Genomic DNA, 25,655 nt, shown 5'->3' with positions numbered 1-25,655 from the left:
CCGCCCGGGGACCGCCTGCTCAGCCCGGGCTGCCCTGTAGAAGCACCGCCGCCCGCCTAACCCCGCCGCCAGCCGTTCTCGGGGCCTCGGCGGGGACGCAGGACTCGCTCCTCTCCCCTCCGAACCGAGCCCCGGGGCTCGGCGCTCCGCCGTCCGCCATAACCCTCCGGCCTCCCCCTTCCCTCCACCCGCGCAGGCGCGCCCCCCCCCTTTCCCGCCCACTGCGCAGGCGCGCAGCTCCTCCCGCAAAACCCCCACTGCGCAGGCGCCGTCCGTGCCCGCCGGTGCGTGCGGCGGGGCGTCAGGGGCGCGCCGTGCGTTACGGCGTCGGGCGTGTCCCAGGGTGCCCTGCGCGGGGCTGGCTCCTGCCCACAGTTGAGTTTGGCCCCGAGCGGAACAGTCGGGCCCGGGCCCGGTCGCGCCGTCGCGGTTCCCTCTTTTCCCCCCCTTCCCCCTTCCCCTCCCCGCTTCCCCCCGTTCCGACCGCCGCTGCCCGCTCCCTTCCCCTTCCCTCAGCCTTTCCCTCTCCCCCCCCCCCCCCCCCCGCCTGGCGGGGAGCGAACATGCGACTCCGGCTCCCCGAGGAGGCCGCCGCCGCCGGCGAGTGAGGAGCCGCCGCCGCCCCGGCCCGGCCTGGCCCCGCCGCCGCCCGCCCGCCCCGGCCGCAGCCGCCCCGCTTCGCCCAGGCAATGACAGCGGCTCCGGCCCCCTCCCCGCAGCAGATCAGGGACCGGCTGCTGCAGGCCATCGACCCGCAGAGCAACGTGAGTACGGCCCGCCGGGCCCCGCGGCTCCCGTGCCGGCGGCGCGGGGAGACGCCGGCCGCGGGCCGTCGCCCCGGCCCCCCCCCCCCTACCCCGACACACACACACACACACCCGCCCCCCCCGCCCTCCCTCCTCTCCCGCCCCGCACGCCGTCCGAGGGAACGCCGGGACCGCGCCTCCCACCGGGACCGCGGTTGCGGCCGGGCTCCGGTTCCTCCCCGGGCACCGGAAGCCTCCGCTGCGGGCGGTAGCGGGGAGCTTCCCCAGCGCCCTGCCCGGTCGGGGTCCCGCTGCCAGCGGCGCCTCGGCGCCCGCTTACCTCACACACGCCACCCCCCCCACCACCACCCGCCCCCGAGCCGGGACCGCGGGGCCGCCCCGGCGCTGGCACCGGAGGCCTCTCCCCCTGCTCCCCGGGGGGAGGCCGTGTCCGTCCCTCACCCCCCCGCCGCCGCTTCCCGCCGCCTCACGGCACACACACACCACACACACACACACACACACACACACACACATCCCCCCTCCGGGGCCCGGCCCCGGCGCTGCCCGGCCATGCGGCGTGCGGCCCGGCGGCCTCCCCACGCCAGGCCGCGGCTCGGGTGCGGCCTGCAGGGGGCTCTGGGCCGGGCTCCGTCGCGACCGACCGGCACCTTCCGGGGCGCCCACCTGTTCCTCGGCCCCTACCGCCGCTTCCGAGTCGGGGTCGTGGGGTACCCCGGGCTGCGGGGGCGCCGGGAGGGCTTCGACGGTGGCTTCGGGGCTTTGGAGCTGCTTCAGCACCGAGCAGCCTCGGTCTTGGCTGTTATCCTTTCCTGCAGCAGGCTAATGAGCTTATCTGCTCCTTCTGGGATGCGGTGTAAGCACAGAAGTCGGCGTATGTTTTACCTGTAAGTGGCCTTCACGTCTAAGTGGCGGTTATCCGAAGTATCATTCACTCCTTTTAAGGGTTTTTGGGGCACATGAAAGCGGTTCTCCGCTTAGGTGTTGGTTACTGTGAGAGGACCGCAGAGCCTGCGAGCTGTCAGATTTTTAAATCTTAGATCAGCAGTCACCACAGCAGGACGCAAAGGTGGGTTTGTCTTGGCCATCTGCAGTTTGTGGGGGCAGCTACGGGTGCGTCAGGCTGAACACACGCACGTGTGTGTTATTCCAGGAGGCTGGGTATGTGAAATGGTATTTTGGTTCTATTAAAATCATACCTGCTTCTGTCTGAACGAGTATTTTTTTTTTGTAATAGACCTGTATGGAAGTCTTAAAGTAGGTAATGAAGTTGTTGCCCTTTGGAGACGTTCTGGAGTGGCCTGTGTGTGACATGAAAACTGAAGAAAAATCACCCTGACCTTGTAGCTTCTTTAGTAATCCCCTGTGATGTGTGTTTGTCGCGAGCTGCAATGTTACATGTTCGAGTAACAGTAATGGATTATAATGGTAATTGTGGGCTTTTAAATGTCAAAAGTTGTTTGAGTTTGCAGTACTTTAACATGGATCTTGCTGAAGTGTCAGTTAGTACACTTCATGAATTTTGTTTGCTCTGAGTTCTCTTTTTGTGGCTGCAAATCTTTCACTTTACGTTAGACCAAGTGTCAACCTAGTAATAAGACTCTAACAGATCTATGGTTTCTTTTAACTTCAAAACTGTCAGTACCTAATTCTGGTGTTACTTTCTAAAACGCTGTGGCTGTGCGGAATTAAGCAACCAGGAAATATATTTTGTGATGGATACGTTTCCCTTTCTCCATACATTAAAGTTACGTTATGCTGCGAACGTGCTTGCAGTTTGGTTGTGATGAGGGGGACCAGAAATAACCAGGCAGCTGTCTGTAGGGGGAAGTTAGAGCATCAGCCAATAGCTCTGCTGAGCTTCCAACAGGTCAGTAGCCCCATAAGCTTAGTAGTAATGTATGTTAAATTATAATTCTACATACTTGATACTTATCCAGGGCAATAATTGGTGGCAGAAAAATCAGCCCATTGTTTAGAAATGCCTGTAGGCAGAGGGCTGTCTTCCATTTTAACCTTTTCTTCGAAGGAGAGCAGAGGTGGTGTAGTTGAGATTCATTGTGCAGGCTTAGATCTCGGACTTTTTTTCTCCAAAGCACATAGAATATGTGGTAAACAGTCAATAAAACTACCTGTCATGCCGCTTTCACGAAGAGAAGAAAAACTTAAATTTTGAACGTGCTTAAAAGCAGATTCTGAATTTAATCACACTTGGGCAGCAGCGTAAAAGTATAAGAAACTGTTCCGACATTTTCCTGCAGGAAGAAGTCAGTGCAGCTACGAGCTGTTGCACTTGCGGGTACTCACAGAAAACCCTGGCTACTTTCTTCTGGCTTTTAGAATCTTCTCCTGAAAGAAGTGGTTGCATTCAAACTTAAAGTATTCATTCTTGTGATTGACTTCCTTGTTTACCAAGCAAGTCAAGCTTTGAGGCCTGGATTTCATTCAGGCTTTTCAATATAATTGGTGTGTGTATGTGCCTGTTTCTGGAGAGGGGAGAGGGTGAAAACTGCGCTAATGTTGTCAAGTGTGCAAGAAAAAGTCCAGTTTTGTGAGGTTGAGGAGGAGGATGTAGTTCTTTATAGCGCTTTACTGTGGGATGCTGTAAATTTAAGCTTCACTGATACGTTCTCCAATACAAGCTGTTTCTCCATTGTGGATATTCATTCCAGTGTAGCTGTAAAGGTCTTCGTGGTATACACAGATCTCGGTTCACTCTGAGGTCCTGCCTTGAATTAAAAAAGAGAGAGAGAGAGCAAAGTTTCCCTACCTGTATTGAGTTGAACTGGTCAAAATAATCTTTTCCCCAGGCTTTCAGAACCTGCTTGCTTTGAGAAACCATCTTCTGTGCCAATTGTTCATCTTTGTTTGGACTGCTGCATAAAGCCATGCTGACTCAGGAGCAATGTTTTAATTGTACACATGCATTTAGCACTTGAGACCTCTTCTAGTAATTGCTGCGGAATATATTTATAACTTAGTTTCACACACTTAGTTCAGAATTTATAGGGGTAACCTCTATTTCAAAGGAGGCCTATAAGAAATAAGCTATTTTAAAAAAATTACATCATCTTGGAAGCCACCCGGGATGTCTGGTATTATGTCTTCATTTATCCAGCCTTTTCCCCTCGAAAAAACATATGGGCAAACTACTTCTGCTACATGACTTAAGCACTGAGTATCAACATCAATTTCCTTCCAAAGCCTGTGTGTTAGCAAGAATGTACCACGACTCATGTTGGATGAAAGCATGAGTTTAGTGGTATCACCCACAAAGATGGGCGATACAATTTTCTTGCAGGAAAATCCTTTTCCTGGAAGAACCGTGTAGAAACAGGAACTGGAGAAGAGTGTCCGAAACCTTATGGTAGCAGCTGTGTGAGGTCTTCTAGGGGAGATATTCCTTGCTTCTGGTAGAAGCAATGCTTTTGCATTTGGGCTCAGTGTGGTGAGAAACTGCCTCTTTCACCAAGCAGAGCACCTTTGCCTTGTTAAATCGCGCTCTGTACTCTTCAGGGAATTTATTACCTGATGTCAGGAATAATGAGATCTGTTAGTTTTTGCTCTGTGGGAAAGCCTGTCGTTTCCAACTGGCTGTTAGAATTGTGCTTGCAATTAAATGGTTCCTCATCCTGAATATGTAGCAATCTTTTCCTGATTTTAAATATTAGACAATAATTTAATTATTTGCCATTAATACATCTCTGTGATGCAAACCCAGCTTTGGTTTCAGTAACAACCCATTATTTGCTCACTGTGTGGTTGGAGTTGATTGTAAATCAGGCTGCCATTTGTGCAGTATCTCAGTCGGCCTTGCTGCTCAGACCTTCAGGATAGGTCCATGATCTGAATTATTAATAATAAATTGGTCCGCCTGTTGTAATATGTTAAGTAGTGCATTGGCCTGGGGTGATCTTCCAGTTAACGCATGACTTGCATAGTTAAAGATGCTTCCATGGCTGTTTTCTGTATTGATTGCTTTACCAAAGTCCTAGAAACAAAAGCCTCTGTCATCGGTGATAAACATGCCTTCTAGAATTGAGTTTAAAAAGGGGGGAAGAAGGTTCAAGACACTGCTGTAATAATGTAAATGTAGAGAGTGGAGGAAGGCGATGGTTCACTTTGGGAGGGTCTTGGTGATTTCTTTGGATGCAGGGAAGGGTTACGTGTGGGCGAAAGTAGACTAGGCATGGCTTTTGCTTTATCCTTTTCTGTGAGGCCTTAATAAGCTTATCAGTTTTGAGGAAGCTGCAGTGCGCAAAGAGGCTGGAACCTGTTGTACCTCTTACCATTTTTGTTTATTTCCTTATTGTAGCTTGTCTTAAGTATTGCATTTTGTGCATCAAGGCAGTGGATTCAGTGTTTCAGGTGCGTGGTGAAACATGTGGGTGATTGTGCTGTTTCCTAATGCGTAGGGTCTGAAGCATCATTACCGTGTCAGTCCTGGGTTCCAGATAAAGATTTGGGCCTGCTGCAGTAAGTCTCTTTGTATTCAGTTTCTTCATAATTCTAAATAACCTTAAATGAGGATGATGGCTTTTTTTGATGCTCTATATTGTAAACAGCTGGATACACTTGAACTCACCTGTTTGAGGGTGGTGGTACAGTTAGTTTCTTGGCCTTGCTTTGCAGCTTTCCTGTCCATCTCTTTCCAAAACAGCTTTTTTTGCTTGGTGAAAGTATATTCCAGCAGTGCCTGCGATGCTTACATAGGTACTGAGTTTAACTAGACCAAGTTAGCATTTGTCTGGTTAGTTGCCTGTATAGTCCTGGATAATTTTTTGGTGGTAATAGGGCTGGAAGGTTTAGGGGGATTAAAAACTTTTCACTTGCAGAGTATCCCTTTGCAGTAGTGAGACCATTATAAAGTTTGAGGCTGCTAAGACAAAATCTGAGCAAACAAAAGTGGCTGGAAGTTTAGGTTGAGGGGTCAAAGCAAGGGGAATGCCAAATTGCCTTTCTATTGTTAATTCCTTGAAACTCCACAGGTTGCAGTGATGATGGCAGTAGTCATTTGCTCTTAAGCTGTAATTTGAGTGTTTGTTTCGGCAGCAGTGACAATTTAAATAACACTCACTTCTTACTCCTGCTACACACACCCATTTTATGTGGACCGATGCAACTATTTGCAGGATCATATGGTGAACTGAACTGGGGAATTGATCAGGGTTTAAAAAAGAAAAGACAGTATTTTTTTTCTTTTTCCCCAGGTAGTTTTTGATGTAGCTGAATTATCTGGTAAAACTTCTGGTGCATCACAAACAGTACTGGCGCAGGTGTGGCAGCAGAATTGGGTGTTAAAGTGTTTAGGTATGGAAGCTTAAAAAATGGAGTGCCGCTTGCTTCCTCATGCTTCCCTGCTGCCTTAGGATGGATTGGGACCTCGTAGGAGAGAGGTATGTGTTACCTGTAAAAGTTAACCACACCTGTCTGTGCTTTTAAAGATAAGAGTGGATGCCTTATGGTCAAGTTTCACTTGTAGAGCCTTTATTGTCACTGTCACTTGGGGGGTTCACAGATGTCTGGAATCATCCCCCATGTTCGTTGCGATGCAGTAATGCAAGGGCTCCGCATGTGTCCCTGGGATAAATGCTGGGAAACTTCTTTATGGATAGGCAGGAGGATGCTCCTGACTAGTAACTGATGAGTGAGCTTTGCAACTCAAAAGTAAATCACCTCACACTAAAGGTTGTGTGGCTAATGCTCTGAATAACCAAAAATTGAATTGACTTGGCTTAAACTTGCATGCTTACACCAGCTGAAACTGCCAACGGAGCCGCACCTGGCGGGAGAGCTGCTGTAATACCTGTCCACTTCCCCACCTCCAGCTGCACATTCCTGTTACCTCCCTTGTGCTGACCCTGCACTGGGCCAGCCAAGGAACTCACCTGGCCAAACCCTACCTGAAAGGGGGCTCGTCTGGGGCCTCTTTCCCTGCCCTGGCTCATCCTGGGGTCAGGGAGGTGGTAGTTTTGGCACAAAGCAGTAGTTGGGGGAGTGTGTGTGGTGAGGAGAGGTGATGGTGGGGCAGCGGCAGCCCCAGGTGGTACGAGCTCAAGCTGTTGGAGAGCAGCACCCGCCAGCCAGACACCCCTCACTTTGTCGGGTTGTTTCATTAAAGGGGATCAGGCCTTTCAAATCCAAATGATAAAACTTTGCAGCAAGTACCTGTCTGCACATGCTGTAGTGTGGACCCTTGGTGGGAAATGAACACTTTGATTGCTCAGAGCCTGGAGGGAGGAAATGCTGGGAGGGAAATAACTAATCTAACACATTTTTCCTGGTGTAGCCATGAAGCAGTTTTACTGAATGGAAGAACCAACTTTTTGTAGGTAGAATAAACATCAGGAATAACCTCTGACAGTCACCATGAACCACAGCATGGAAAAGACAGCTGATGTGCAAGATGCACATCCTTCCAGGAGAGCTGTGCTAAACCAAACTTCCCAAACAGCAAAGAACCCGAGGCTGCAGTTTTCCAAGTTGCCGTGACTTGGGTCAGCTGTGTTCCTGCGGCCGCTGGTGCACCTAGCACCCTGTGTTAAGCTGTTTCTGTGGACGTTGGCACACAATTAACCCAAGAAAGCAGGGAGCTGAGCATGGGGTCCTGGGAGGGCTGGAGCTGGTGTGGGGTGGGCATGGGGTGCAGCTGGATCGGCTCCTGCTGCCAAGGCACTGCAGCCTGATGCTGGCATGGGTGGGAGGGAGAATATTTGCTGTCAAAAGCCCCCAAGCGAGGAGAGACCCAATCTGTGTCAGAAAATATGAAGACCTTCAGCTTAGCCCATGTTTCAGAAGTCTGGACTTAGGATAGAAACTCTAATTTGTCATTTGTTAGGGTTTTGTATAATAAGTTGAGGGTGAGCCCAATTTAGGAGTGCGTAAGGTGTGGGTTGTTGCCTCTCTTCAGGGTTTTTGGTATGGCCATATGACACAACAGTGCTGTCATTCTGGCACCTTTGGCTGCTGATCAAAGTAGTTTCAGAGGAGCTGAAGCTTTTTCTCCCAGTATGCTGTGAGGGGAGATCCTTTTCCAGTTTCTTCAAGGAGCTGCTGCAGTTGACAGTTTTCTTTTGTCAGGAACCACAAAAGTTTCAGGATAGGGAAAGAAGGAATTGATTCTGCCTGCTGTGGAAATTTGATGTTAATTAAGAAGCACTTCTTTTAAGGCATAGTTACTCCAATATAGTAGATTTGAGTTCAAATTAATGTCAGTATAGTTTTTATAAATGAAGGAAAAAACGTGTCTGTTTTGGCTGATAACGCTTTACTGCTATCTCGTCTCACCCATTTTGCACTTGCTGATAACTTCAGATAAACTTTCTTCAGTCTGTATAACATACGGTATGATGTGGCCCCACTTACGCACTTGGTCTTTAAAGAAATATTTAAGGTAAAAGTAATTACATCACATTCAATTTAATGTAAATGTAGGTTTGTTTGTTCAGTATTCTAACAGCTGAATTATTCTTTCTGCAGGTAATTCATGCTTTCAGTGTTTGGAACAATATTTAAGTGCTAGCAAATTGCTTTAATATGAGATGCAATCTGCTAAACTTAACAGCGTGTCAGTGTTTTCTGGGGCATGGCTTTCATGGGGCAGTGGTGCATGCTTAAGTGTGACTGTTAATATCAAAGTATAGAATTTTCAACATGTCCAAACAGTCGGTGGTAGAAATTTCTACCGAGGAATCACTGGAAGTAGAATGTAATTAGTTCCGTTTTATTGAACAAAGTGGTTTTCTAACATAGCAGTTGGGGAGGAGAGGAATCCTACGTCCAAGTCGGTCTGTAGTATTCAGCAACATACTCAACTGGGTGTATTTTGAAACTTTGTGCTGTGAAGATGATTGTGCAGAGGTGGAAGTCTTGTCTGAGAGTGACAGCCAGCACTTTTGTGGAGCTGCTTTCTCACATACTGTTTTCATGCAGAATCAGCTTGCAGAACATCATGATTATACTACAGGGCTAAATTGATTTTTTTTTTTTTAAGGAGTGTAGAACTTCTGATGGTAGAGGAGCATGTTTTTTCCCCAGGGTGGTGATGCACATTCATAACTTGTCTTCAGTGACCAAACTTCCAGCTCATCTACAACCAGCTCTGTGCTTCTGTAAGCTGTTGCTTAAGCAAGCTCTGAGCTGGCTAGGATGGTCAGTATGTAACACTCCTTGTGCTGTGTAAATTAATTGCATGGGAAGGAACATGGAATTTTTATGTCTGTACATAAGTTATCTTGAAAGTTCCAGAAAAATTTATACCTTGATATTATAGTTTATCCTTGGAGAAACTACAGTTGACTCTTGAATAGAGTTGAGCATAGTGAGATGGAAGAGAAGGTGATGTTTCAAATGTATTTGCAAAGGTGGGGTGCCTGCAGCCTGTATACTTACCGTGACAACTCGGTCTCTGTTGTCATGTGTGTAAGAGTTTGTCTATTAAAATATGAGCTATTGGGTTTTGACTTTGTATATTATTTTCTTCACTGGACATTTTAAGACAGGCTGCCAAGGGGCTTAAGCATCAGTGGGGCTTTTTTAAGTGGAAATCATGAAGTTTTTTGCTGCTAGATTAGAAATAACTAGCGCCAGGTTGTAGTTGCCTAAGCGTTCTGTATTTAAATATAAATAAAATGCTGATGGGGTACTGTGTTCTTTTGTCCTGTCACGATCACACTTGGCAATTGGCTCTGGAGTGGAGCTGGTCTTAAAGTAAAGTAGCTCTCCAATTTGTAAGCCCCGAGATGAAAGGTGCTGTACTTACGGTCCTCTGGGGGAAGATTTTTTTTCCCAGCCAAAGGTAGAAAACTCATTTTGTTTCCAAGTAGCTGCTAATGATCCTGCCACTGAATGGAATGGCCGAGCATTCCCGACTGATTATCAGGGGGGTCATCTGCTTTCCCCGACAGGTTATATTCTCCCGAGGACCTGCACAGTCTTCAGAGAATGGAGGCATTTGGAAATGGTTGACTGGCATCAGCATTTTATCTAGAATTTGGCGAGCAATAATTCTAGGAGAGGGTAAATTGATTTCAACTTTTTTTTGCGTATCCATAAAACTTCTCTATGGCATGTGCTCACGGAAATTCTGTATTAGTAACTGCTGTTGAAAGGATAAAGGGACTTCTCTCCAAAGTTAGTATTTAAAACTTTCCCAATTTGTAAGACTCTTTTTCTCGGGTTTTGTGAACAAATATGCCATGCTTAAATTCTCCTGAGCAGTCATGCAAGCATACTGCACTTCAGTGTGATGAATTAATAAATTCCACAATGCAGTGTATTCAACAGGCTCTTACCTTAGCCTCCTTTATCATTTAAGGAATCAACTGAGAAGCTTCTCTAGCATTTTGAAAAAAGTTGGTCTGCTGCATTTAGAAGTATACCAATAATATGGTGATAGATGTTTCTGTTTTTTTAAGAAAAGAGTGAAAAGTCTATATTGTGGTGACATTAGTAGGGCTTTTCTGTATATTACTTTCAGATATAAACAGCTCCATGATAACAGCTCTGGGTAGATATTCCATGAGATGGGTAACATAATATTTAAGAACTTCAGAAAGCTCTTGACCCTTTGAAGCCATTCTCATCAAGTCCTTAAATGCGTGTTGCATAATTTTAAATCTCCACTAGTTCTCTGGAGTGCATTAAGATTAAGCAGGTGATTGCAGAATGATTCTGTCCAGGCGATGCCTTTAAGGGTCATTCTCATAATCTAGTTCGGTGTCTGACTTTGCTCTTACCGTAACGCAGGTAGATAATAACAGCGAGCTCAGGTGAAGTGGAGGGCTGCTGTGCCAGGAGCGTCCTCGGCTGCGCTGGCACCTGCCTGTTGTGCATTAACTCTCAGCGTTGGCTTTTCACTTCCCTGAGTAACTGCAATCAAAGTACAGGCTTCTGGCTGAACGAATGGATCTCTCCTTACCACAGAAAGCAGCAGGATCGTGATAGATCAGAAGGGGTGCTTTTTAAGGCTGAATTTTCTGTATATTCTGTATTATTCTGTCTGAAAAATCAACAAACTCTGTGTTTCTCTCTTGTTGAAGTAGGACCAGTTGTTCCTGTGACTTTGATTGCATAGCAACCTCATTTTATGGCTCTCTAAATTTTTAAGCAATAGTATTGAACTTCAGTTCATGGCTTATAATAAATAACTACCCAGATTCACCTGGTTAGAGTTTCTGTGCAGGTGGAAGAGGAGGAGAGTGGTTACTGTGTATATAATGAAACTGTATCGTGCTTAGATGTTGGTAGGACCAGCCTAGTGATTGGGTTTTTAGGGCTTGTGTTAGTGATGTGTTCTATAGGTGTTAGGTATTGTGCTGAAATAATCTGTAGCAATTGCTACACCGGTGGGGGGGCGGGGGGCACGTTGCATTATTTTGTACTCTTTCGTTGTGCAGCTCAACACTTGACAAGTCTCCTTCTGTAAGACATGCTACATTTTTCCACTAAATGTTAAACGTGGTTGTAGCTGGCTGTGTGATCGGTAGGATTTATACCAGAAGGCAATGGATGTATAGGGCTGGGTCAAACCTAATACCTTCCGTGGATATTCTTGTTTCATTAAGCTTTGTTTTGGCAGGACCATGCTGTTTTAGAAATGTGCTTGGGTGTCGGGATGTAGAGGGGAAGGCACAAGGTGGTTGAAATGATATGAAGTGACTACAGAGCCTGAGTGGTGCTGAGCCGCCTGCGACGGCTGGGACAGCCTTGGGTGTTTCTTCTGGGGTCACGTTCGCTTGGGGCACTGCGCTTGGGAGAGTGAGCCTGCCCTGTGTGGTGGGGCAGCGAACTGTGAAGTGTCGAATTTTTTCTAAGTCCTTTATAACACAGACTGCTTTGTGTAATTGCCTGCATGTATCTCTTCGAGGGGACAGAATTTAGAATTACTATTTTGAGTCTAGCTCGGACTAGGTAGAAATGGGTGTTTCAATGTGTTTCCACTACTTGCTGTTCAGTTTCTGTTCCCCAGGTGTGAAACATAGGGGTGCATGGCTGGAAGGGACTTCATGAAGCTATGTGGTCCATCGCCTTCGCTGGAGTAGCATCACCTATACAAAGCAACTCCTTCCAGACTTGTCTAATCTGTTCTTAAACCTCTGTAGTGGCTACGGAAACTATTTGGGAGCTTGTCTGAGTGCATCTCTGGTTACTCCTAATATGTAATCGGTATTTGTCTTGTTGCAAATTAGGCCAGCGAGCATGAAAACAGTTGATTGCTGTTTATTATGACTAATAATGCACAGGAAGGCTTATTTCAAGCTTTAAGTGTCTCCTCCCTATTTATTTCAATACTGTATGAACTGAGTACTTAAACTTTTTCTTATTCACCATGTTTTCAAAACCTCTTATCACTGCTCTCCTCTGAACTCCTCTTTGTATATGCTCTTGAACTGTGGTGCCTTGAGATGAACATGTAATTCCAGCTGATTTTGATGCCTATACCATTCCTTATCAGTATGGTGTTGAGTGAAAAAACAAGACTAAAGTTATCTTGCTTGCAGTATGCCGTGGTAGGTGCCATTGAGGCTGTGTTCTGCCCTGCTGTGACAATGACTGCCTGGCTTTGTGGCAGTCCACTCCTCTTCTTACTCTGTTCCCTTATCTTGAATTTGTGCCACACATGTCTGTCCAGTTTAATAGTATTTCATGTAACTAACCTTCACTTCAACTGCTGGGCTTTTTAAATAAATTTGTTCCCCAAAAAGGTTTTGCCCAACTTCATGGTCTGGTGGTCTGGGTTTGTTTGGTTTTTTTTTTGTTGGGGGTGGAAGAAGAAGTGTTGGGGGATCACGCTGTAGTGAGTCTTCTGTGTTTCATATACAACTGAGGGGTAGGCACTACAGGTACAACTCTTATGATATTATACAAAATGTTTAGCGAATGTTGAAGTTGACAGACAATTATTCTTCTCTGTAGTAACAAGAATGTTTTCCAATTATTGGCTAATAAATATGAATGGAGAAAAGTGTTATACTGTTGACTGTTTTCTATTTGCTTTAAAGATCTCTTCCTGTAGAGCAGGAAGACTTCCCTCAATGTGCTACTGCTGTCCTGTGAATGGTCGTGTTCTGGGTGTGTGTCTTGTCTCCATAATCTGTATTTTGCTACCACTTATATCTTACCTTCTAAATGACTCTACCGACAGATACTCTTTCGTTGGGTGGTTTCCCCCGCCTTGCCAAAGTTTGGAGTGTTTTCCTGCTATGTTGAGGGCCCCTGCCAGGGTTAGACGTCTCCTTTGGAGTGGACCGTGTAGAGAAGAGCTAGAGTGTTGATGGCACTTACCAACTGGTGTGGATTTGTGTCTCGAGGCTGTAACTGCCAGGGCAAGCTGCTTTTTCTGCTGGCAAACTCCTCTTGATCTCTTGGCTGTTCTAGTCTCTCTACACCTTACTTATGTGCGTACATACTGCCAAAAGCTAACAGAGGGCTAAACTGTTGTCTCACTCAAGTGAAATATTTCAGGTCTGCTGATTTCTTCGCAATGCGGTATTTTGTTGGAATCTGACTTTACTCTTGTTTGATGATCCTGGCTTTGTAAAGTGTGTATGGGAAGGTGTCTGGATGATGTTACTTTACCATTAAATAAAGCCTAAGTACAAATAAAATATATGCAAATTGTTTTGACTCTTTAAATTAGACCCGGAAACTTTAAGTCCAGAGGTAAGGATAACTGCTTGCTGTGCCTGGCCACTTTTTTGACTGTTCTTGGTAGTCAAGGAGCATTTCTTCCACCTGTTGTTTTGCAGCACAAATTTCTGATCAGTTTTCAAAGCGTGGACTCCAAATTAATTTCTCTGTCGTAGAAGATACTCTCAGTGGATGACTTTGAACCCAAATCATTGATTCCTTCATGTTTAAAGATCTGCTTTACTAAATACTATTAGAAAACTTGCCTCCACCTTTAAGCATATCTTTTGTGTACTGGTGAATATTTTAACTCTGCTTAGCAAACTGACTTTCAAACATTTTGAAAAATTATGAACAAAGTAGTGCATGGTCATCTTTTTGGTATGTCATTTCTGTGAATAGTATCTCGTGTACCCTATCTTTAGACAACATCATGTCACATTGAGGGTAGGGGAAACTGTTAATAGATCAGTTGCAAGGGAACTGAACTACATACCAGCAGGTTGTAACCTGAATTCTAACTTTGTGTGTTTGGTCTGTATCATTGAAAAAATGACATTATAGTTTATTGTTCATGATATGTATTGTTAGTGTCTGGTATCTAATGCATCCTATATGAAGTGCTAAATAAACACTATACTACTGTATTTCCATTGCCACATTTAAATAAAGCCTACTATGAATAGCAACTTTTCTCTTTTTACTTCTTATTCCATGTTTCAGATTATTATGCAATGAAGTAGCTTTTATACAAATGCAGTGCTGGGGGCAAGATCTGATACTGCTCAGAGACCCCAGACTGGGGTAGGAATTGGTGCTTAGATGCAGGTAATCAGTACACTACTTTGGAGAAAATAAACACGAGCGGATGACCTTGCTCGTGGTGCTGTTTCCGTACCTGCCTTCTGAATCAGTTCTGCCTTCTTGGCCATTTCAGCAATATCGACCTTGAACCTGGGATTTTCTTGAACGTTATCCTGTGCTACTTAAGATATACGTGGCCCATAGATACATGACAGTTTTTATAACTACCCAATAAAACGCTGCTGTCCCTAGGAGCAGAGGGAAGGCAATAAAAAATTGTACAAATGCTCCTGTGAACTTCTGTATAGACCATACTGCACTTCTTTTATTAATTGCCAACAGAAAACACCAACTTGGCAATGGAGATCCGGATTTGTATCGGTAGGAAAGGTAGAAAGATCTGTTTAGTCTTCCACAGGGGGTCCACTTCTCTGCTTGCTTTTGTGAAATAACTTTGATACTACAGGTGGGAAAGTGTTACAAAAGTACTTTCTTTGAAACTAGCAAAATATTGAGTATTTATAGCATATTCTGAGGAAGTAAGTTGAAGTATGATGACAAATATGTTCTCTCAAAGCCAGTGTCTTCTGATATAGCTGTATAGTCTGTTTCAAAATGCCTGCAATGGAGTCAAGATTATTGATTATTATAACCTGTGATTTCAGGAGGATAATAGCTTTGTTTTTAGAAAAGTTTCAGTGATTAGGGATTCTAGACATACTAGGCCAAGTTTAAGTACCCTTTAGAAACTTTTAAAGGTACTAATGTGACCCATATGGATGATGATACTATGTCAAAGGATGCCTTTTAGTGCTGTTTTGTGAACTTTGTGCAAGTGGTTAAAAAGAGCCTTTCTAGCCAGAATCCAGTAGGATAGGAATCTGTATTAGCAGTTTCACTGCAATTTTTTGGTATTTGTGCACCTAGCGCTCAGGTTTTCATGTTACAAGGAAATACCTACTCCTTCTCCTACTTGAGGCCTGTATAACTAAGTGTCTCAGCAACATCAGCCTTGCTAACTCAGTTCTGGTTTGTCATCTATCGTGGTCTAGTCATGCATGCAAAGATCTTTAGAAAAATCCCTATGAAACATTAAAAAAAAACCAAACCAACCCCAAAATTGCTTTATTCAAATGACTGCAATTGAATGTTTCTGTAATGTTTGTTTCTTAGGCAGCAGTGGAGTGAGATGGAGGTTGTCCTGTGTGTCAAGGCAGTCCTGAGGAAGAAAGAAAAGTGTTACATTGGTGCTCGTTTTGTGTTTTGTATCTGGACTGGTCTGTAGATGAAGGAAGAGAATCAAAGCATAACATCTGAGCGTGCTAGTCCAACATAAAACACGTCCCAGCACGTGGAAACAGTGATACCGGCTCACATGCAGATGCCGAGTTTACTGCTATTTTCAAATCTACCAGGGAAGGAGGCAGTAGAATTGGAGGTGGCAGGGAACAGCTGTACATTAAACTTCCCGAACCCTAACACACTTTTTATCCTTTTAAACTGCTGTATAACACTTACCCTGAAGTTAGTTCCTGAATTGTTCTTAATCTTATTTTAGTTTTTATAAATCAAGATGGCAGTTAAAGAAAGGAAATTAAGCTGCTTGATCTTTTCCAGAGAGTTCAGAAACCCATGCTTTTGTCTGAAGCTGTAGTAAAAACATTTAGTGCTTACTTGGAAAAGATCTCAGATACCAGTAGTAAACTCCAGAGTATAGCTGAATGACTAAAGGAGACTTGCGTGGAATAAATAAGATTTGTTTTCTGTGACTGTCATTAGGGTTGGCTGGAAAGGATTATCGTAGATAACTCAAAGCAGATGTTCTCCAGTAAACTTTCGAGTGAATTGGTCTGTGTGCCAGTCAATCTTCACAACATGGGAATAGCATGAGATAATTTGAAATGCCATATGAATTATTTTTAGCTGGTTTCTGCAAGCTCCTAAAATGCGAGGTCCTGGGGTTGCTTCATGAAAGTTCTTGTTTTGGGAGGGTAGTAATGGGTTGCACCGTAAGTAGACGAAGACAAATAGAAACTAAAATGATGTGCAAGTTCCTGAGATGCCATCTTACGCAATTATACTCTTAACTATCGTCTGAAGAGAGCAAGGTTGCCAAACTCCCTTTTCCCACTCTGCTTTATGTTACTTTGGCTATCTGCTGTGTAGCCAGTGAGTATTTTTAATAGCAGCTTGCGTTAATAAATTATCATTTCTGGTGCTGTTCAAAGTAGGATGATGTCCTGGTAGGTTTTGTAACTTCAGTCTCATGTCAGTAGTGTGACAATATATTAATTTTATTAAGCCAGTAACAGGTGGTTTAAGGTAAAGGTACTGATGTGCAATACTGATGTGCTGCTGGTACCAAAATAGATGTCTTCGCATTGAATAGATGATACTTGAGGCATTTTGGGGAAGTCATCTTGTTTTCATCATAATGTTTAACTATACCACAAGAAATTTCATAGTCTGCATTATTTTAAAATAGGTGAATATGATTTTTATTATAAGCTTCTCTTTGTGGCAGTTTGGGTGAAGCATTCCAAGAAAACTACACAAAACTACTCGGGAAGGGTGGAGAAGTTGTTGAACCTGCCTGAACGTTTTATTATTTTTAAGAACCACGCTTCCCTGCAGGTCAAAAAGAAGGAAAAAAAAACCGAGAGGAGCTTCCTGCAGTTGATCTCGAGTGTGAGCCTTCGTGCTCCTTGCAGCGATTGCTTCAGTGTGACAGCATGTTTTCAATTGGTTACAAATGTGTGAAGAATCTGAAATGGGTGTTTTGTGTTTTACCAGAAGTTGAGTGATCAGCACAGACTCAGCAGTGTAAGGCTGCTTTCACTGTCTTAATTGGCACCATGTGTCCCTCAAAGGAGGGAATGAAGTAAGAGTCTATCAGTCTTGGTGTAGACCTGGTCTCTGGTAGGTGATTTAGCATTCAGGGGTATCCCTGTATGTGTATTTGGATATATTGAACAAAGGCAAAGCTGTTACTGGAAATTCCCTGACCAATTTAATCTTTCTGTAGGTGTGTATATATGTGAGTGTATCGCTTTCCCCATCTTGACCTTTTGATAGACTAGTGATCCTTTTTTGCCATTGGTTTGTCATTTAGATAATGAATATTTGGGGATTACCAGTAACTGCAAAAATAATTGTACCAATTATTGGTGTGTGCAATACACAGAGCCTTTTTGCACCCTGGTAATTCATAGTCTAAAATATGTGTTGGGAAGGAGAGTATCATGTTTTGCAAGTCTAAAAATGTTTGTCTGGAAACTCCCAGAATTGAGCATTAGCTATTCTAAGTACTCTGGTTCTAGAAACTGAAAAAAAACCTCTGGTGTTATGTATTACTTAAACTGTGGTGCTAAATCAGCCTTTGTAGGCACTGAGGGCAGTGCAAGGATCAAAACATGGAAGAAAGTCAGTGCATTGAAGTGAAATAGTAAGAACTAGAATATGTCAAAATACATGCTATTGCTGCTTTAAAGCTTAAGCAGAGTTTTAGCAGACCTGACCGGATGGTAGGGCTTTAAATATCTGCAGAGGCATTGTCGTTCAGTGAAGAAAAGACCATGACAAATTAACTCATCTTTGGTCTGAATTTGGTTTTACAGCCTGTAACAGTTAGAATCATTCAAAGCCTATATAGACTTTAAACATAAGTTTGATAAAAGTGAATCTAAAAATCAGGTAAAGTGTTTAATTGCCGGCAGCTTTATCCAAGTATTTCCTACATTAAACAATCCTGCTGTGATGGAAAAAACATTGTCTATGCACAAGACTTTCTGAAAGGAAGAGCCTTCGGCTCCTGATTCTCTTGTTTTATCTTAATAGAAGGGTAGAATTGACTTGAAAAAAAGCTAATTCTTCCGAACTTGCAATCTTTTTAAAATGAAGAATCTTGCAGCGGAGTGTGTGACTGGGAGGGTAGAGCGACCTGATTATGCTCCTGATAAGACTTCAGGATAATGTGGGATCCCTGCAGAGGTTCTTGCTGAGAGATTTCTCTCACATGCAGTTCATGTCCAGTTGAGTCACAAATGCAATTAAGCAATAAATGAGACGGTGATTCAAGTTTTCCTTTGCTTATCTTTTAAATCTATCTACAAAGGTGAATTAGAAATTCCACTTTTTGGTGCTCTTAACATCAGGTAATGGAAATATGGATCTCTGTGTAGTCTGGGGTTTCTCATAGAAATTACTAAAATCACACCTGTGCTTAACATCTACGGATTGTGGCAATTGCTTTTGTGTGAGCTTACTCATGCCTACAGAAATGTTGCAGTGAAACCCATCAGAAAAGGATGCAGGCTTTGTTAACGTAACGTGAATATCTGCAGTTACTCCTCACCATCTTACATATGAGGAAATAGAGTGGTAGAATGATTGCGGAGTTTTTAGGGTGGCTCTATCCCACGCCTGGTGCTGGGCGATGGGCTGAGGACACCTACTGGGCACAGCCTTTGCTTCTCTGCTCTTCAACTTGGAGGAGTTTGTGCCTGGGATTTTAGACTGTTGGTGCGTAGCTACAGGAAACATAGATATTCTGAACAAAATCATAGGGCGGTGACTGGCATAAATCTAAAGCAGTGCCTAAAGGGATAAATGCAAGAGTTCTGATTTGACTCGTTGCTCTTCTTGGCCCACTTGGCATTTAACGTTTCCAGTTAGGCTGTAGGACAATTAACTAACACCTTGGCTAGGAGTCTCAGAACTTTGCTAGTAAGTCACACTGGTTTTATTGCTAATGTTTCCTTTAGTTTTACATAAGAGTGTGTTTGTTACAGCTCCTGCAGTTTCCAACTAGGTCAGTAAAGTGTCCTTGTCCCTATTCTTTGAACAGTCAGCTCCCTAAAGCCAGACAGTGTGATAGCAATTTTGTGATTAATGCTTCCAGCAATTATAAAGTGGAAGGTCTTAAATTACATTTGATAACTAAGACCTGTACATGAAACATGAAGTGACTTTGTCTTCCTTGTTGCAGATCCATAACATGGTGGCAGTGCTGGAAGTGATCTCCAGCCTGGAGAAATATCCCATTACCAAAGAGGCACTTGAGGTATGTCACCCTCCAAACATTACTTGATTTTTGTGTGTATAAAAGGACTTTCTCTGCCGATCTAATTTCCATAAGAGCTTTTCTTGAAACAATAGAATGATTGCAAAGGATTCACAATTAAGATATTATTTTGTCCCTTGTGCTGCTTCTGACATCTCAATGCATACACAGTGATTCTTTCTGGATTCAGATCAGTATTCTGTGCAGCACAGTTCCTGTTTGTGTAGGGCACTAAATTATTACTTGCTACTGATTAATTCTGTTGCATTCAGCAACATAACTCTGCTTGCTGAAGTACTGGTCACCTTTTTAGATGTTTGGTGACCAAGCACCAAAGAATCTGAAATAGGAATATAGTTACTCTGTGTCTACAAAATTAATCTTAAATTCAGCTAAGCAGGTTTCAGTGCCTGATCTAGTTGGTGAGATTAGTTGTATTAAAAGTTGAAGTATCAGATGGGATAGCTGCAGTCTCACTCGCCACTGTTAGAAACAGAGCCTAAAGAAGTTTTTATGGCTAAATTATAAAATTCTTTTATATCTTTATATTGAAATTATTGGTGTTACTTGCTTTTAGCTGTTGCTTAATTATAACTCCAGCTGTATTTCAATGTATGTATCGCAACGTGTTGCCTATTTCTCTCACAGACTGGTCTATGTTTTCCTTTGAAGTGCTTTTCTTAAGTAATCTGACTTATGGAACAATTCTTTGTTTTCAAATGTGCTTTGGGAACAATCAAACACTTCACTTCCTTCCACTTATGAAACCACTTTGGGACACCCTAGGAATGCTTGTTTAAATCGGTCTTTCATACCCTTTCAAGATACTGGGGAGTGAAGGGAGAGGAGAGATGGAGGAAGAAGGTAGGACATAAGTCACACCCTGGCTAGTCAGGTTTGTGAAATGGAGATTATTGTCAACGTATTACTGTAACAGGCGAAGATTCTGGAATTTTCTTCTCTTGCCTCTTTCTGCAGATCTTATAATTTCATTGTGATAAACATGCACCTTTACTGCCTTGGGTGCTGCACTTCCCCTCGAATCCAAGCTTGCACCTTTATTCTCTCAAGATTCTTGCTGATTAAAGAATTCCTTCCTGATGTTTTTCACAGCTAATGGCTCTGGTGCTTTAGCCGGGGAATAAAGACAGAGCGACTGGAAACCTACAGTAGGTTTCATGTTGCGTGGCAGAGCGCTGAACCGGCTGGGCTAATCCTTTCCAAAAAGATTAATTCAACATTTAAACCTTTAGTGGATTTTAACTAGGTATTTCTTAGGGTAAGCATTACAAAGCAGAAATGTACCTTAAGAATTCTGTTTAGAATGATACCTGTTTGTAAAACAACTTTTCTTTCTTTATAGGAAACGAGACTTGGGAGGCTTATCAATGAGGTGAGGAAGAAGACATCCAATGAGGAACTTGCCAAACGTGCCAAGAAATTGTTGCGGAATTGGCAAAAGTTGATAGAACCTGTAACCCAGAATGAACCAGTGCCAAGAGGGTTGCCGAATCCACCTGGATCAGCAAATGGTGGTGCTCACAACTGCAAACCCGAAGCGCAACTTCCTGCTGTGGCTGGATCAAAGCCCATCAGCGAATTGAAAAGCAGGAATGATATACAGAAACTAAATTCTCCAAAACCAGAGAAACTGGGAAATCGGAAAAGGAAAGGTGAACACAGGGACGGGCATCAGGGCCCTCCTCCCCCCAAAGTCTCCAAAGCTAGTCATGAAGTATTACAAAACTCTTCACCCCCTCCCACAAATGGAATTGGAGGTAGTCCTGAAAATTTCCCTAGTCCTGTAGACATAAATCTACATGCAGGGCCCGAAAGCAGCAGGACAGAACTCAGTGAAAATGATAAACACAATAAGATCCCAGTCAATGCTGTAAAACCTCACACCAGTTCTCCAGGACTTGTAAAACCTTCAAGCACTTCCTCGTTATTAAAGACTGCAGTGCTTCAGCAGCATGATAAATCGGAAGAAACCACAGGACCGCACCAACCCAAGAGTCCTCGCTGTTCCTCGTTTAGCCCCAGAAATGTTAGGCATGATACTTTTGCTCGGCAGCATACTACGTACTCACCAAAGGATTCAATGCCTAGTCCATCTCAAAGGTCTCAGTTCTTAGATACTGCACAGGTGCCATCACCGCCACCATCCCTGATGCAACCGTCGACACCTCCAATGCCAGCAAAAAGACTGGAGTTCTCTCAGCAATCGGTAACTGAGGTATCTCAGCACTGGCAGGAGCAGCAGGTACCTTCTGAAAGCCAGCACAGGCATACAGCAGGGACACTTCAACAGCACACATCTTCCAGCTGCAAAACCAGCTCCCACCCTGGGGAATCTCTCACGCCACACATGGGCTTTTCACAGGACGCTTCAAAAATGGACAGTGATGATGCTGCTTCAGGTTCCGATAGTAAAAAGAAGAAAAGGTACCGACCCAGAGACTATACAGTCAACTTGGATGGGCACGTGACAGAAGGGGGTGTGAAACCTGTGAGATTAAAAGAGAGAAAACTCACTTTTGATCCCATGACAGGACAGATAAAACCTTTAACACAGAAAGATCCTTTGCAGGTAGAAATCCCTGCACTTACTGAACAGCACAGGACAGAAACGGAAAAGCAGGAGCAAAAACCCAACCTGCAAAGCCCCTTTGAACAAACGAACTGGAAAGAATTATCCAGAAATGAAATCATTCAGTCATATTTAAACAGACAGAGTAGCTTGCTGTCTTCATCAGGAGTACAGACTCCAGGAGCTCACTACTTCATGTCTGAATATTTAAAGCAGGAGGAAAGCACTAGAAAAGAGGCTAGAAAGACTCATGTTCTAGCTCCTAACAGCAAACCTACAGACTTGCCTGGGGTCACAAGAGAGGTCACAAGTGATGACCTCAACAGAATACGTGAACATAACTGGCCAGGCGTGAACGGTTGTTATGACACACAGGGTAACTGGTATGATTGGACACAGTGCATATCTTTAGATCCACATGGGGATGATGGTAGATTGAACATCCTGCCTTACGTCTGCCTAGACTGAGTACAGTTTTGCTAAAAATGCTTTTACATCTGCAATTAGCAAAAATGGCAGACACTATGCCACTTAAAGATGGAGAAAGCCTCCTGTCCTGGACAAACAGGCCCAACGAGCAGAGGGTGTGAGGGAGCTGGTTCTTTTACAGCTCTTCCCTTTAAATTCTCCTTTTGTGAAATGCTGCTACCAGTTTACTAACAATTGCAAAGGAAGGCATACGAAGGTTGATAAATTGAGTTCAAAACTCTTATAGCGAGCCAGCTATAAAAAAGTGTTAGTCCCCAAGAAGTGAAGAGGATTTCCAGCACTTTCTGAATGCCGGAATCTTATTACAGGCAGGTACAGAGAAAATTGTGGAAGTTACCTTTACAAAATATGCATCTATTTATTTGACTTGATTTGGGTTTTTATTTGGCAGTGAGATATTCGAGAGACAATGTGCAAAAACTGTAGTTTTATTTGTATCACATCTCTGAACATGATTGCGTTTTTTTTAAAGTCATGTGGTACGGAGATTGGGTTTTAAACAGCAGGTGTTGCACTGCAGGCTGGGAGACCAGCTTCAGCTCAACATTCCATAGGCATCCACATATTTTAGTCTGGTTTCAGTTTAAATCCAGTCTCTGAGAAATGCTGCAAAAACTAGATGTTTAATGATATTTTTTGATCCCACCACCACCAGCCAAATATTTTTCCTCCTTTTCCCTTCCTGCAAACTTCTAGGAAAAAAGAAAAAAAAAAGAAAAATCACCTTTTCTAGAATCTAAATGTAATGAGGGTGCTACAAGTTTGTAACTGTACTGTGAGAGGGAAAAAGGAAGCCTGTTTGTATGCTGGAAATATACTTGTTACCATTCCTTTAGATATTGTTTGCCTTATGGATATCCATCATAAACGCAATTTGCAAAAACAAAGAGCCTTAGTGAATGTACAGTACCTAGACTTCTGTGTTCTTGGGATGCAGAAGGGAGCAACTTTGCTATTTGGTCCTTTAAGTGGACACATTGTGATATAAATGTGGAAATAAAAAAAATTTGCACAAAACAGTTTGTGAATTATTTATACTTAACTCATTTTTTTTAAAGTTTGCTCAATTCAGACCAGCTAAGTGATCATCAACACTGAGAATCCGTCGGAGCAGTGTGGTGAAGCCGAATCCCATCCGACACTGTCGAAAGCAGCTGGCTGTTAGGGATATACAAGATGTCTTCCAAGTACGTTGGTGGTATTCAGTCGCACAGGTTGGATTTTTTTTTTAAACTCTGGTTGCATCCAGGGTCTGGAGACTGATAACCCAATTGCTGTTAATGTACCTCAAAGTCTAAAAAGATCATAGTTCATCTTTTTTCTCAGTAACTTTGTAATATATTATTCCTAATTGTTAAAATGCTTTCTGAAGCAGCCTGGTTCAGTATAGAAGGCTAAGAATTTCTATTAACTGTAATTGCTTTAACATTCGGGACTAGTTGTTTTCTGCAGTCCCCGGTGCTGGGCTTCTGTCCAGGGGAAAAGGGGAGGGGACACTATACCAAAAATATTTCTAGGCTTAGTGATGTTAACTCTGTTAACCCGTTTGTGCTGGATCTCGCTTCTATGGAGAAGAGCCTTGGCAAGAGTTCTCCTGCCTTGAGAGGAGAGTCAAGCTCTTATGTGAGTTTAAAAGGGTGTTCCTCGCCAGGTATACATTAAGTTGGTTCATTCCCTGGAATACAACCGATAAGGTTTGGTTTCAATTCTTGTTCAAACCTACTGCTTTTGTGATCTGACTGGTATTGAAATGTGTGGGTGTCTCAGAAATCTTAACTGATGTCTGTGCTTCCATTTCTGAAATCTGGGGTCTGAGTGTGAAACCAGAAAAAGTGGTTACCAAAAAAATGCTTCCAAGTATATTTTCAGTTTACTTCCATTTTGTCCTTCTGCAGTTGATGAGGTCAAGCAGTGTGTTTTAAAGTTGGGGAAAGCTACTTTCAGAAAGGTAGATTTGATGGTAGAGGGCTGAAAAGCTGGTCATTTTGGAAAATGCTTGGGTTTTGTTTATGTAAAAAATACTGTGCATCTTATCTCCCACCGCCCCTTGTCCCTTTTTCCCTGAATGGTCGCATTTAGGAACAGGGTCCGTGCTCTTCTAAGGCCTTTGAATATAGGGCAAATTTCAGGAAATGACAAAAGTATTACATTAACACTTTATAAAACCCATCTTTTTCTCCACTGCTTACGTTTCTGATGCAATCAATGGCCCTTGTGGACCACACTCGGTGAGGTGATGCCCTAAGGTCATCACTGCTTTCAAATTACATCCAGCTCTGGGTAGCAAAGTGACCGTGCTGATGCTCTCTTTGCTTGAGGGAGTGTCAGGTATTAGAGCCAGCCCTTTCCCTAGCGGTACTAAATCGTTAGAGAAATTCACTCACAATGCAAGCTTTAAATCTTGTTCCATACCGAGTTTGTTTCTGCTGTAAGGGTCAACTCACTGGGATGTCATCCAGGGTGAGACGAGGCTTGACAATCTTTATTTCAGCATGCTAGTATAACCAGTTCTGTGAGCTCCAACAAATGTGAATAAGTTTACAAGGTGATATTTTTTTTGTCAATTTTGTAAACAAGTTCAAATGAAGTTTACCGTGTGCGTATCTGCTGTGTACTCTCATTTTTGCATGAACTCACGTTTCTCTGCTACTGGTTTCCTCCTGCCTTACAAAATTTATTCTTCTAATCGTAAAATCTTAATACACTGCCACCTCTTTCTTGTCACTGGATGACATGAAATGGCTCATCTGCAAATCTTTTGGGAATCGCTGTTACCTAAAGTGCATGTTCTTATAGGTAGACTAATGCTGTAAGAATGTCTTTTGATGGAGTGCATGGATGGAGTAGGCTCTAGTAGAACCCCCTCCTGTTTGACAGGTACTCGCCCATCTTTTACTACAGCCAGCATTACGTATTCCTTGAGTTAGTTTTAAAGGTCAGAACAATTGTCTCGCTATCTTCCAGTACGTGACCTTTGCCCTTTTGGTTTCCTGCGGCAGCCTTCAGGGGTTGGGGCCTGCCTTCCCCTCGGGAACGCTCCCGATGTTGTAAAACCAGATCAGAAAAAAAAGAGATTTTTTTTTTTTTTTTGGTGTGTTTCTTGTACACCACGCTCCCTCCTGCGTTATTTTAACCCGGGGCTAAAGCACCCAGTGCTGTGACGGGGGGCGGGCTGCTGCCTAACGAAGGATCGGGCTTGAACTGAGGGGAAAGCCGGGCTCCGGCCCGCTCTGGCGGCGGGAATGCGGCCCCGGCTCCCGCTCCTGCCGCGGGAGGGGCTCGGGGTGGGGGCGGAGGGGGGGGTGTACCCGGA

At 43.8% G+C, this 25,655-nt stretch overlaps 1 protein-coding gene across 3 annotated transcripts; it reads left to right on the top strand.

The window, feature by feature from the left end:
• The first annotated feature begins 295 nt into the window (after nt 1-295).
• MED26 (mediator complex subunit 26) lies at nt 296-24,945 on the top strand. 3 transcript variants are annotated; one of them, XM_069790331.1, is made up of 3 exons: nt 296-764; nt 19,189-19,263; nt 20,627-24,945. In XM_069790331.1, the coding sequence occupies exons 1-3, from the start codon at nt 690-692 to the stop codon at nt 22,319-22,321; spliced, it is 1,845 nt and encodes a 614-aa protein (XP_069646432.1). In that variant the 5' UTR covers nt 296-689; the 3' UTR covers nt 22,322-24,945. The 3 variants fall into 3 exon arrangements, with proteins under 3 accessions (XP_069646432.1, XP_009914863.2, XP_009914862.2); XM_009916561.2 differs by lacking the exon at nt 296-764 and adding an exon at nt 1,303-1,654; XM_009916560.2 differs by lacking the exon at nt 296-764 and adding an exon at nt 7,463-8,160.
• Nucleotides 24,946-25,655: the final 710 nt, after the last annotated feature.

The sequence above is a fragment of the Haliaeetus albicilla genome, chromosome 8, assembly GCF_947461875.1.
Source record: "Haliaeetus albicilla chromosome 8, bHalAlb1.1, whole genome shotgun sequence".
NCBI classification, from domain to species: Eukaryota; Metazoa; Chordata; class Aves; order Accipitriformes; family Accipitridae; genus Haliaeetus; species Haliaeetus albicilla.
This window is presented reverse-complemented; position numbering and strand designations above follow the sequence as displayed.

Bases quoted from the DNA above. Each gene is read 5' to 3' on its own strand.
- MED26 (XM_069790331.1), top strand. From the start codon at position 690: ATGACAGCGGCTCCGGCCCCCTCCCCGCAGCAGATCAGGGACCGGCTG. The intron at 765-19,188 runs GTGAGTACGGCC...TCCTTGTTGCAG, and splicing joins CCATCGACCCGCAGAGCAAC to ATCCATAACATGGTGGCAGT. The intron at 19,264-20,626 runs GTATGTCACCCT...CTTTCTTTATAG, and splicing joins TTACCAAAGAGGCACTTGAG to GAAACGAGACTTGGGAGGCT.